The 12,089-nt window shown below is 39.4% G+C and overlaps 1 protein-coding gene across 2 annotated transcripts in view; it reads left to right on the forward strand.

Moving 5' to 3' along the window:
- Nucleotides 1-12,089, forward strand: part of UST (uronyl 2-sulfotransferase) — a 160,626-nt gene that overhangs the window by 80,981 nt on the left and 67,556 nt on the right. For both annotated transcript variants that reach the window (XM_032184696.1, XM_032184695.1), the window contains exon 4: nt 4,644-4,723. In XM_032184696.1, the coding sequence (XP_032040587.1) occupies nt 4,644-4,723 (80 nt within the window). The remainder of the gene's footprint in view (nt 1-4,643; nt 4,724-12,089) is intronic.

A 12,089-nucleotide genomic window follows, 5' to 3' on the forward strand; every position in this document is an offset into this window, starting at 1 on the left:
GGGCTGTAGGCTCCCCGCATAAGAAACTCGCTCGAGATGTTATTGCTCTCACCCTTCTGTCATTTGTCTGTCCCATGTTTGGTTAAAGCTCTGATCCAGCCAAGACTTTTCTGTAAATATTTAGCTTGCACAGTCTGCAATTGTTAAATAAAGTTAAGCATGTAGGTGTTTTTAATGACTATGGAGATTGCATTTAACTGGAATCTGTATGCTCATTGCCTCTTCCAGTCTTCATCCTACGAAGAAATTTTCCCAAATTATGTCTGCCTGCCAGCAATTAGAAGTGTAGCCATTGAACCTCCACGGGCATAAAGGAGTGGCTTCTGGAAGCAGATGAGTTAATTAGGTCATTGCCATTTACTATATTTTCAATTCATAATTAGGAGCTTCCAACTACAGAACTTATGAGTAGTATTTATGTATACAAAGTCAATGTAATTGCAGATTTCAACTTCTTTTTTGCACTCAGAAGTAAGAATGAGTTTGTCTATAGATATGCAAATACTGACCATATATAGGAGTACCTGATAGTTTGACCTCACATCATTTCACTCTACCCCCCATCCTTTTGGACGGACAGCTGGCTTTATATATAATTCAAGTTATACACACTAAACATCCATTGCTAATTTTTCTTAAATTCTTTTGAAAGCAGAAAATTGATCGTAGCAGCTCAGGGAATTTAAGAAATTTTTGAAACAATTCCAAATCTCTGAGAGTTGAAAATGAAGATCTGGTCTCATTCCTGTGAGCTGTGAATTGTTTATGGAAATGAAGTAATACTGAGATGAAAGTGATACGCCAAATGCCTGTAGATACTTGTGCCTCCTGGACCCTACACGCCTTCTTTAGAGACCGTAACCAGTATAAAAGAAGGCAAACAACTCAAAAGAGAGACAAATAATGAGAATTTTTTGTCCTATTTGCATCAGTGTTAGTGGAAACCATAGTGTCATCCACTTGGAAAATCAGTCACCTCACTGTTTTTATATATTTTGACCTCAGATTCTCTCCCAGTGAAATGAATCAGCTCCAAAAAGTAGGAACACGTTGGCTGTTCTCTAGATAAGATTATTATCTGATTATTTCTTCCTGTTCCCAGTGCAATTAACCATTACAAATCTCAAACGCAATGGGACTGCTCTCAGCAGGCCAGCGTGTAGAGATAGATGTTTATGGAAGGGGGAAAGAAGGTGTCCTATCTCACAAGGCTGAGCTGAGTTTTGATGCAGAAACAATGCTGTGGCTGGAGCCAAGCCATGGTCCACGTTTCTTTCCTTTCAGGGAGGGCCCCAAGCCGTCTCTCTCCAAGTCATTTCACTGTGCCATCTGCTGGATTGTTATTTACAATGCAGCAGCGACTGAAAAATACACTGCTGATGCCGAGCCATGGTGACTTGATTCTTTCAGCATGGCCAGCTGAGATGCTACGATAGTGTAGGACAGTAGTCTGAGGGAAACTTTTTTCCCTTGGAGTATTGCCTCTTGGTTTTCTTGCTCAGGTGGGCTTTAGGATTCAAAAATAGCTTGTGATTTATGGAGCTGCCTCTAATTGCAGATCTGGTCTTGTTTGAAGATCCTGTTTAAAAGACAGAAAATTGATTTTGGAGAAAAAATAGAATGAAAGCTTAAGCAAGGAGTCACAGGAGTCAGAAAGACTAGTCCTTGCAATGAATTGCTGCTGAGGGGGATTGTGTTCTTCTTCTGCTCATGTAATTTATCTTTAAATTTCAAATATTTCTGTCAATGACAGCAAATGTCTCAGCACAGTTGATCATGTCACAGTGCTCCTTGCAGTTGCTTGCTTTGGTTTAGTATCTCCCAAATGCCTGCTGTGGGGCATGCAGTCTCGCTGTCCTTGGCAGCACAGTGCAGGCAGTGATTTGGGCTCACTTTTGCCCAGCGACGGAGCTGAAGTGCTCAGGCAGCACCATGGGCTCTGCTGGCAGATGTGAGCATGTGGGCATAGGGTCCCACTGCCTCAGTATGTCCACACACTCTTCATGTCCTGCCATTTCCCTCTCCCTAGATCCTCATTCAGCAGCATCAACTTCCTGGTGCAATTTAGTTCATTTCCAATGCATTTGATATCTTTGTAAGCACTGTTTCACTGAAAAAGCTAGAAATTAATTCTTGCAGGGGAGCTCAGGGTGACAGTGAGAAAGGTGGACGGCTCTTACAGTCCCATGTCCTAGCGGGCATGTGTGCCTTTCAGGCTTCCCCCAGATATTTTTGCAGCTTCCTTCCCCAAACATGGATGTGTTCTGGTTCCTCTCACCCCCTGACTGTGTTTGCTAGCACAATTGTAGTATCTGCTACTATACCAAGGAGTATCTGCTGGTGCTTGTATGTCTTCATCTCTTTTCAATTTTAGGGTGGTTTAGATGATCTATACTTGTGTCTATCTCCTTCCTGCATGGCCCATTCAAAGGCACCCAAAGGTGCTCACATTCCTGAGCTATCGTCCACTCCTCATTCTTCCTCTATACCAGTTTTCTTGTAGAAAAGAAATCCTAGAGACCCTACTCTTCTGGGAGACATTGGAAGATTTTTTATTTGTTTTTGCATCATCTTAAAAGGAGAGCTGATTGCTTGGTATTCCTGAGCAGTACATTTGGCTTGTTAAGCTGAAATCAGTTCAACACAGTGGGATCAGAGAGAGAGAGGCCCATGGGAAATATGGACACAATTTGCATGTGGCCGTGAGCCATTACAGTTATTTATTTTTCCCTACTGACATCTGTGTGTTGTTTCTGTTGAGCCTTACTTACCCTTTTGGCAGGGTTTTTTAAAGAATGTTTTTTGCTTGTTTGTTCATATGCACGTTGTAGCTTTATCCACATCTGCTTACAAGCCCAGCTGAACATTAAGTGTCTAAGTATGAAGGTACTTTAAGTCAAAACAAAATTCTGTGTCTGCCTTAGAGTAAGTTATCATAGCACAAGAGATTGAGTTTGGTAGCAAGAACTTAAAAAAAAAAAAAAAAAAAGCCAGGCAGCCAGATGCTCTGCAGCCATCTGCATGTATCTTTGCAGACTGCCTGTGCTCGTGATGCCGAAGTGCCTCTGCTGGTCCAGCAGCAGGCTGACACAAGCCCAATACATCAGATGAAGAGAAATGGGAAGTGCTGTGGTACTGCACTGTGACTCAATGAGGTGCTATAGCCAGTTGGCACCTGCCACAGGGTGAGGTGATGGACAAGGGAGGCTGGAGAGGTACTTAGTAATGCTCACATGTACCCCATTGCACGCATTTATCTGTCATTAAAAACACAGGCAGCTTTAAAGTAATACACAACATAATTAATTGTATGTTTATAACAGCTTTACATCTCCGTATTTATGCTATAATGATGGTACCTCATTTATTCCAAGAACGAATTACAGTGATGACTGTAGTGACATGAACAGAGTTTTTGTACCATATGAGTATTTTCCTTCTGACACTCATTTGTGCAGATAGAGTAATACAGGTAAAATACCAATACAGCAGAAAGCTTCATACAGTTTTGAGAACTCCAATTCTCCTGTAACTTGGCTGGATAAAACAGACACACAAAAAAAGAAACAAAGTGAGACCTCTGATATCCAGCCCCTAGAGTCTCTCCTCTGTTTCTTTCTGGAAACAAGGTGGATGAATATAACTTTTTGGCACAGAGAGTTACAAGTCCTAACTGGATGTCAGCTATTTGGGTTATTATGAAGTGTCCTGGGCTTTCTAATTTTGGGCTGGGCAAGTTCTGCTCTTTAGGTTTCTGAATTTCTTGCTGATAGCAGTTTTATTGTGCTGGAGGAGCTGTGTGAAGGTATGTTTGTACTTGGATCCATAGTCTAAAGATGACCAACTAAAGCTAAGTGGCCTCTTCCCTTCCTGCCTGATGGATGAACAGTTTGCTTCAGTGCTTGTTGTATGCGTATACAAATGTTGAAGGCAGAGGAAAGTAGGGAAGAACATAATTGTGTGTGCACTTTTCATTTGGTCCTAAGAATTATATGGCTACACCTAGTCTTGTCTGAAAGACAAAGGCAGGTTGTGTGTCCTATGGAAAAAAAGAAGGAGAATGAAAAATGGATGAGAAGCAACAAAATGTGATATGCAATGTAAAAAACATGGCAAAAAGTCCAAATATCAAAACTAAGAAATACAGAAATAATTAATGATTGATCTCCCTTGGAGGCAGTTTAATATTTTTGTAGTCTGGATATGATTTTCTGCCAGGCTCTAATAGACATTGGCTCAGGTCCTGTTTTCTGTTACATTTTCAGTTATTTTACATTTTGGCATTCTAGCTAATGGATCTGGTGTCTTCAGAAGGCAGCTGCCGGTTGCAACCTTCTGGTGCAGATTTAGGCAGGATTTCATTTTTTCCCTTCGTTTAAGCCTTTCTCTAAACCAATATCCACTTTTGGAAGTACATAAGCTCCATGATAGCATGATGGTGTCTGCATCTTTAACCTTCCTTGTTTAGGCATGCAATAGTGATAGTGCTATCTTGGTAAGGATGTTTGGGAGGGATGGTGGGAAAGGAGTTCCTGAGTAATGCTGACTTGAAAATTATGTTACTATATGTTGTTTAAGTTATATTTGTCTCCATAATGTGCCTTGACATAACATGGAAAATTTGATTTGTTAATTCTTTTCAGATGGAATTGATTAAAAACATAAGCACTGCTGAGCAGCCCTATTTATTCACTAGACATGTTCATTTCCTCAACTTCTCAAGGTAAGACATATTTTCACAGTATTTTTTGCTGATTTCTATTAGTTGTAATACACACAATATTTGTCTTTCTTTTTCAAATATAAAAATGGACTTTTATTCTTTTCTGGCGTTGGAAGTCACATTTCAGAGTTTTTTTCTCTATTGTCTCTTTCCTACCAAATAGTTACATACAGTATGTTTTTGAAAAGCCAGAAAACTATTGTATGCTTTTGCCAAGATTACCTTGGTTTCTAACATTTCCAGTCAACACACTAGAGGTGGTAACTTGGGTCTTTGAGATTAGCAGCAGCCTGTTGTGCCACAGTTGTGTGGCATCTCTGTGTAATTAGATGCTAATCTAAGAATGAAAGCTCTGCTAAGCTCATTAATTTTGTACCTGGAATGATTTTTATTTAACCAATTTAATTTTGTACTGATAAAATAGTCCCAGTTCCACAGGATACAGAAGTATTTAGAAACCATGCAAATGAATTACACTCCATATCATGGGAGTGCAATCCCTTCTGGCATAAAAAGTAGCAGCTCTTTAAATTACACAGTAAGACTCTAGAGAAATTTATAGCATAGAATGTGAAGAAAATTGAATTTGGATGAAACTTCTGAGGAACTTTTGGAACGGTGTGAATGAGTTATGCCAGTTAGCATTTAGCCAGGATACAGAGGTTAAAGCTAACTGCAGATGGTTATTGCCCGGGCTTTAAATTTCATTTAAAAATTATAATCAGGATGTGTGCCATCTGTGCTACTAAGTTGGATTCCTGGTATTTAGATGAAAGAATTTCTGTAGAAGTGTGAATTTTCTACAGCTTTGCAAGAGCTTGCCTAGCTTCCCAGTGTTTTGTTTATGCCATAATATTAGTGGATGTGCTTTGAATGTATGGCTTCAGGCATGGGTAGAGAATGCAGTAAGAAATGCTAAATTTTGGGAGGGGTTGGTGGTTTTGTTTTTTTAGAAAATACATTATTCCGAGCAATTGAAAGTTCACTTGCCTGTAACTGGTTATAGGCATGTTTTCACTGCATGAAAACCTGAAGAGTTAAACAGAATTTTAGTCTTCCATGTTCTCTGTTCTGATTCTATGACAGTTCCATCACTAATACATTATTTTTAAATTATAAAACTCATTAGAATAGAACTTCACATCTTTGGTAAATGATCTTTTCTCCCAGCCAAAATACAGGATCAAACAAGTAGCCTGCCTGAGGGTCAAAGGGAAGTTCTTGATTAAGCTGATTTTTTCAGAGGCGGTACACAGCATTAGATACATGAGAAAAACATGAACACGGTTACCTCTTACTCTTCCTATGATTCCATTTCCTATAAATATGGTACCTCCTTGTCGCACGGGTAACATGTATCTTCTGTAGTCTTTCCATAAGATTAAATCCATCTACACTTTTCTTAAGTACAAATTTGTGAAAATACATAGAACGGTGTAAAATATATTAAAATATTTTCAGCTTCCTTTTTGGCTGTTACTTGCAAATCAGGAAAATGTATTTTTCCTTTTATTGAGAGAAAACTTGGTTTAACTGATAGCTGTCTAGTAGTGAAGAGGCTGTGATTAGTCTTTTAAATAGGGTACCACTGAGGTGCATCAATATTGTTTACTTCTGGTTTAGGATTTCCTAGTGTTTTCTGATAAATTAAACATCTGTAAGAGTTTTAGTTTCAAAATATATTGGTGGTGTTCCATCTAATGGTGAAGCAGGATGTTGGATATTTTACTTTGTTCTTTAATTCTATAATGTTATTTTTAGACTGTATTTCATTAGGGAGCAGAGTGTCAAGTACCGATTTTGCAGAAGTTTCAAGAATGTGATTTAAATAGGCATTATAAATAGTATGGTATTGTGAAGGTGTTCCAGTTTTGCCTGTGCATTCTTTTTCCTTTCTGGTTGATTGAGGGATGTTTTTTTTTAGAACTATTCCTTTATGGCCCATCCATAGTGGATAGCTGAATTGAAATTGCCTATGGGATATGCTTCTTCCTGTTTGACCTAGCCCTTCTACCAGCTCAACATAAAAGCCATGCAATACCCCAGAAACTAAAAAAAAAACAAAAACACAACAGTGTCAAAGTATCAGTGTGGTGTTTCTTGACTGACAGCTCAAGACTTTACACAGCACCTCTTGGTGGGAAGGCAGCACAGCGGGGAGTGGGGCTGAAGGTAGGAGACAACTTAGCTTGAACATAAAAGAAGCCCACTTTGGTGAAAATCATTGCTCCTTCACAAGGAAAGGGATGAGGCTTTCTTCAAGGTATTGTAGCAGAACCTTTACTGGACATCACAAAGTTTTTCCCAGGCAGCCATCCTGGATATTAGTCCAGTGAACAAAGTCACTTCACCTTTGGTGTTTTATACCTTTGAACCTAGCCTTTTGTTTGTAGGAAGGGATAGAGAATGCTTTATTCTCCTTCCACCTGTGTTTATCGAGCAGACAGGTGGGAGGTAAAGGCATGTTATCTTCATCTCTCTTTCAGTAAGCTTCAAGGTCACCACACATTTTTGTTTGAGTGCTTTCAGGATCTGAAGGGATTGCTGTAAGCAGTTCAAAGCCTAGCATTGGCTACTAGAGAAGCAGATAAAACAGAGCAGAGGCCTGCAAAAAGGGAGTCTGCTTCGCCTCCAGTTATTGGTGCCTCGCAGCTTCCCAAACAGTAGTAGGAAAAATAAACTTGCTTTTTGTTTAATGTCCCTGATGTGAATAACAGCAATGACAGACCGTTTGGATTTTCCTCCTTCGCATCCTGCACCTGCTTATAAACCTGTCAGCACTTAAAGCTCTCTGAATATTCAGAAAAGCATTGTGGCATTTACTTATGCTGTTTAGTTTGTTTCCAACTGGAGAGGGGGAAAAAAAAAAAAAAAGGCCTATATCACTTACATCTTCTTTCCAGAAAAAATCTCCTGTGGAAGTGAGCTAAGGCTTAGGTCACCGGTGAATTTGAGCACATGCATGTTTCAGAGGCACTGTTAGTTCTGCTGAATAAAGTTCTGAAAATTTGAAAATCCCATCCGAACCTGAACGCTTGCCAGGGACATTTTCCTCTCTTTTTGAACAATTTAAGAGTGTCTGCTGGTTCAGCTGCAGTCATGAATCTTCATTTACTTTCCTACATTCTTGTCTTTCTTTAGTTTAGTACTATCTTTTCTCAATCCCAAAGAGTGCAAAGAGGCAGACAAAAAGTTAAATCTTAACAGAACACGTTAAAGCAAATCTTCATGTGAACTTTTACTGACAGAAATCTAATTAATTGCAGCTTCAAACAGAAGACAAAAAACTAGATTTCTTGCTGTTTTCTAATGTGAGGGAATTTATGTGTCGCACGTGTCACAGACCAGTTAAGGAAAAACTTTATTCACAGAGTTTCCCAGCTTGTGTTTCCAGTCTGCCTTGTGTCTGTCCAGCTTTAGGAGACATCCCCGTGCCTCAGATGGGTGGCTGCTCCATCCAGTCCATTTCGGGACTATTTATTTTGGGGGAAATGGTGCTGTTTATTGAATCCTCCTTTGCTTGTGATTCTTGGATGAGGCTTTTCATTAATGATCATTGTCTTGCTCAGGTAATTTTAAATGCTGGACTGGCTTCTACATGTCTGGCTTTCTTCTGATAACCCTACTTTGAAATGTTGTTATCTGCAGAGGTAAATGTTTGGATGCTTTTTGGTTTTATACTGGCTGTTGCTGTTTAAAAAGAAAAACGTTAAGAACAAAAAGGAAAAAAAAAATCTTATGTACCCAAGGAAGGTAGAAGTTGTCCGTAATAACCTGTGCTAAAGCCCACAATGCACAAGGCAGGAGCACCCATCGCCACTTACAAGGATCTCAAGAATTCCAAAGGTTTGTATCTGTGCATGGATGTCTGCCTGAAAAGGACACGTGGCAGGATCAGGATGACAGCTGCCATTTAGCTTTGTCATATGCCAATTCCTTTTCAGTATCAATACTGCATCTATTTAAAAAGAACTGTGGGAACAATTCCATTATTAAAAGTACTATGGGTTTTGTGGCATCTTTCGTAAGGTCTCTTACATGTCTCTTTCTGAATTTAATTTTCTACATTAATATTGCTGTGAAAAGCTTCTGACATGTTAATCAGAAACAAATACATAAGAATGTATATGCTCAAGGTAGGTACAGATTTATATGCCGCTGCTACATTTGCTGAGATGGCAGGTGTTATTAGTAGATGCAAGTAGCATGGTGTTAGGCTGTAGAAGCTTTGAAAAACTGGAATAACTTGCAGAAACATAAAAAGCTATTTCATATTTCAAGTTCACTGTGTTTTATCATAGACACCCCTTGTCATCTATTTATTTAGCCTGTGAAAAATTAAGTGGGAAGAAGCTTCAAGTTTGTGGAAAAGCCCCGCTTGAACTCTTCTGATGAATTAAGTAACTATAACAGTCTTTTGGCAACCATTCAAGATCATTGGAGTGTGCTCCAAGTGTCACAGATTTCAGAGAAGCAGAAGAACATTTGCAGGAATGCATATAGGGGCAGCGAGGCCAAGGCTTTGGTTCAGGATGAGTCAGGGATCGGGAGAGTTGCACAACTCCCAGTCTGGATGTGGTAAGGCAGATTTCTTCCCTCCAACACCTAATCACAGTAGGTGTTTTTATATCTTCGGAACATGCACTTACAGCCCCCTGTTCAAGCAGAGCTGGAAGCCTGCCTGCTCCCTCCTGTCTCAGGGTAAATGAACATTACACAGGAATGTGTTAAAGTCTAAAGGCGTGCCTCTGTCAGTGACTGGTAAGTGATTTTTGCTTGCATAAAGGCTGGCTGGCTAGGTCAGGGTAAAGTCATAGGTGGGAGAAGCATTAAAAAGACCACCCAGAGAGAGAAACAGGCTTTTTCAGGTTTCACCAAAGCAATGAATTCTTTACTTACTGTAGGAGGAGTCATAAGCCACTGGAGTAATCTCCTTTAAAATGTCTTATGATGTGGTAAATAGATGCAAAGAGATGAAGTGTGAACTCAATTTAATCTCACGTTTTAATTAGCCCTTAAATTTCAGTATATCTTATTTGTCTGAGAAGCCGGAATGAATTAACGGCCAGCAGCAGATGGGAGGAATCGGCCTTTCTGCACCATTGGGCTGCTGCCCCGTTCTTCTCTTCAGTTGCAGTTTAATACCTGCAGTGCGTCTGCATTTGGTGTCTGTGTGCCTGTGCTTGACAGGAGAGGACAATGCGTTCCTTTTAGCACAACTTACTAAATTCTAAAGTAAGGCTCATGCAGCTGTTCCAGCTGTTCTGCCTCTCTTTCCATTTTCCCCCCACACCTCATTCCTAAATAACTTCTGAACCCGTTGGACAGTTTCAAATACAATTTGTAAGGCCAGTAGAAAACCCAGAAACAACCACGTTGCTGCAGGTGCCTCCGCCGAAAAGAAAGCCAAGCAAGACGGAGCTGCCAGGCTTCTGCTGGGCCACAGCCAGCGGCCACCACCCTCTGCCCTGCTTGAATGCCAGCCCCAGCTCTGCTGTGTCTTTCCTGCTCGGTGCACGAGGGGGACAGGTTTGGAGGAGGAAAGAAAAATCTGTTAGGTCTTCTGCTCCTGAGGGTACTTGCCTTGAGTCTCTGGCATCAACATAAGAAATATTTCTGGTTTTCTGTTATTCATTAGTAAAGTTAATGTGCAAAGCCCTTGTTTTTCTTGAAAAAAATATATTATTTTTTTTGGTAAACAGTCTGTATCAGCATTACTGATTTTTGTATTACTTTTTTAAACAGACACAGAGGCCAACACTAACTAATAAAAATCAGTCTGTTGTAGGGACTGACACAGTCACATGCAGTAGTGCTGATGAGTTTACAACCTTTGTTTCAACTCATACCCAAGTTCTGAATTATGGGTACCAGTACATCACGTGCTGTTTGAAGTAGATATGGACAGAGAGAGATTCAGTATGGATAAGTGCAAAACTGTGCTTGATTTCTGAATATTGTTCAGTTGTTGTTGTTCTTTGGCAGTCGTGTTTCTTCTGATGCAGAAAATAACAGTTCAGCACAGCACTTTTACATTACAGCATTCTTGTTCTTGGGCTCTGTAAAAATGTGTCCATGGCCAAAAAAACAAAAAGGAGGTAACTCTTGGAAAAGTAACTTGCCTATACGTCATGCAAATCAGCTGCATGTTTGAAAGCGGGGCACTCTGCTTGGAAGCTTGGCTTTTGAAAGCCTTGCATGTCAGATTTTGATTGTTCATAAGGGTTGTATGATAAAATGATACGATTTAAAAATTATTCCCATTTTTAAAAAGCAGGTCATCTTGCTTTGCCATGGCTTAACCTGCACATGTGTCTTTGACCTGTCAATTTGGAAATATAATTTAAATGTTTTATAGACTGCTAAGACGTCTGTAAAACAGCGGTGACTCTGTGATGCTGCTTTCTTTGACTTAAAACAGAGCCATGGAATATTTGTCATAACCCTCCCATTTATTAACAACTTGAGAATTCTTGTTTCTCCAAATTCTCCAGAGCAAGTAATACCACACAGAACGCAGATGTTTTGCAGAACATGCCTATTATGTGTTTTAACTGTACTCAACTAGCTTTCGAGAAAAATGTTCAGGGCAAATCTGAAGATGCTGAATGTCCACGCCCCTTCAAATACAAACTATAGTATACTCTGCATGAGTATACTGCATGAGTACTCATGCAGTAAATCAGTCAGCTTGCACCCATTTTGTGCAGTTCACTGGTAGGAGGGATCAGGCTTTTGAAATACCTCCTTGAAATGACATCTTGAAACAATGATTGCAGCCTAAGTTTACCTACTAAAGTAGTTTCATGTTGTGGATTTTCTCTCCTTTAAAAAAAGAGAATGTCAATAAAAATATGCTAAGAAAAAAAAAAAATTAACCTTTGGTTAAGCCCTTAAAAGTAGGGAAATGTCAGCTAAACCTATGTGCCCGGCTTTAACACTGTGTCTTTATGTGTGTTCATTATAATCTATATTTTTTGCTAACACATCATGAAACACTTTCTACCATCATGTGAGGTCCGCCTTGTAAAGTACACATTTCATGAATGGCCACATGGTGCTGTAATCCCTCCTACTAAATTTTTTTCTTTTTTTATACTAATTTTTTTTAATGATGTGACAGTGTAATGATGTTTTTAACTGTGACTTGATGGAAGGCTAAGCACAAATCTAATGTGGAGTTTGACCTTTGTATGATCTAAGAGTTTGGGGGTTTTGTGGTTGTTTTTTTGTTGTTGTTTGAAAACATTGCCCTGTAGTGATTTTTTTCACAGTTTTTTAGATTATCTGCTTTAAAATTTATTTCCATAGATTTCCCATGTTCTTCACATAGTAGACTTTACAGCTTTCATTTAGCAGGTAATAC

This window comes from Aythya fuligula, chromosome 3 (genome assembly GCF_009819795.1).
Source record: "Aythya fuligula isolate bAytFul2 chromosome 3, bAytFul2.pri, whole genome shotgun sequence".
NCBI classification, from domain to species: domain Eukaryota; kingdom Metazoa; phylum Chordata; class Aves; order Anseriformes; family Anatidae; genus Aythya; species Aythya fuligula.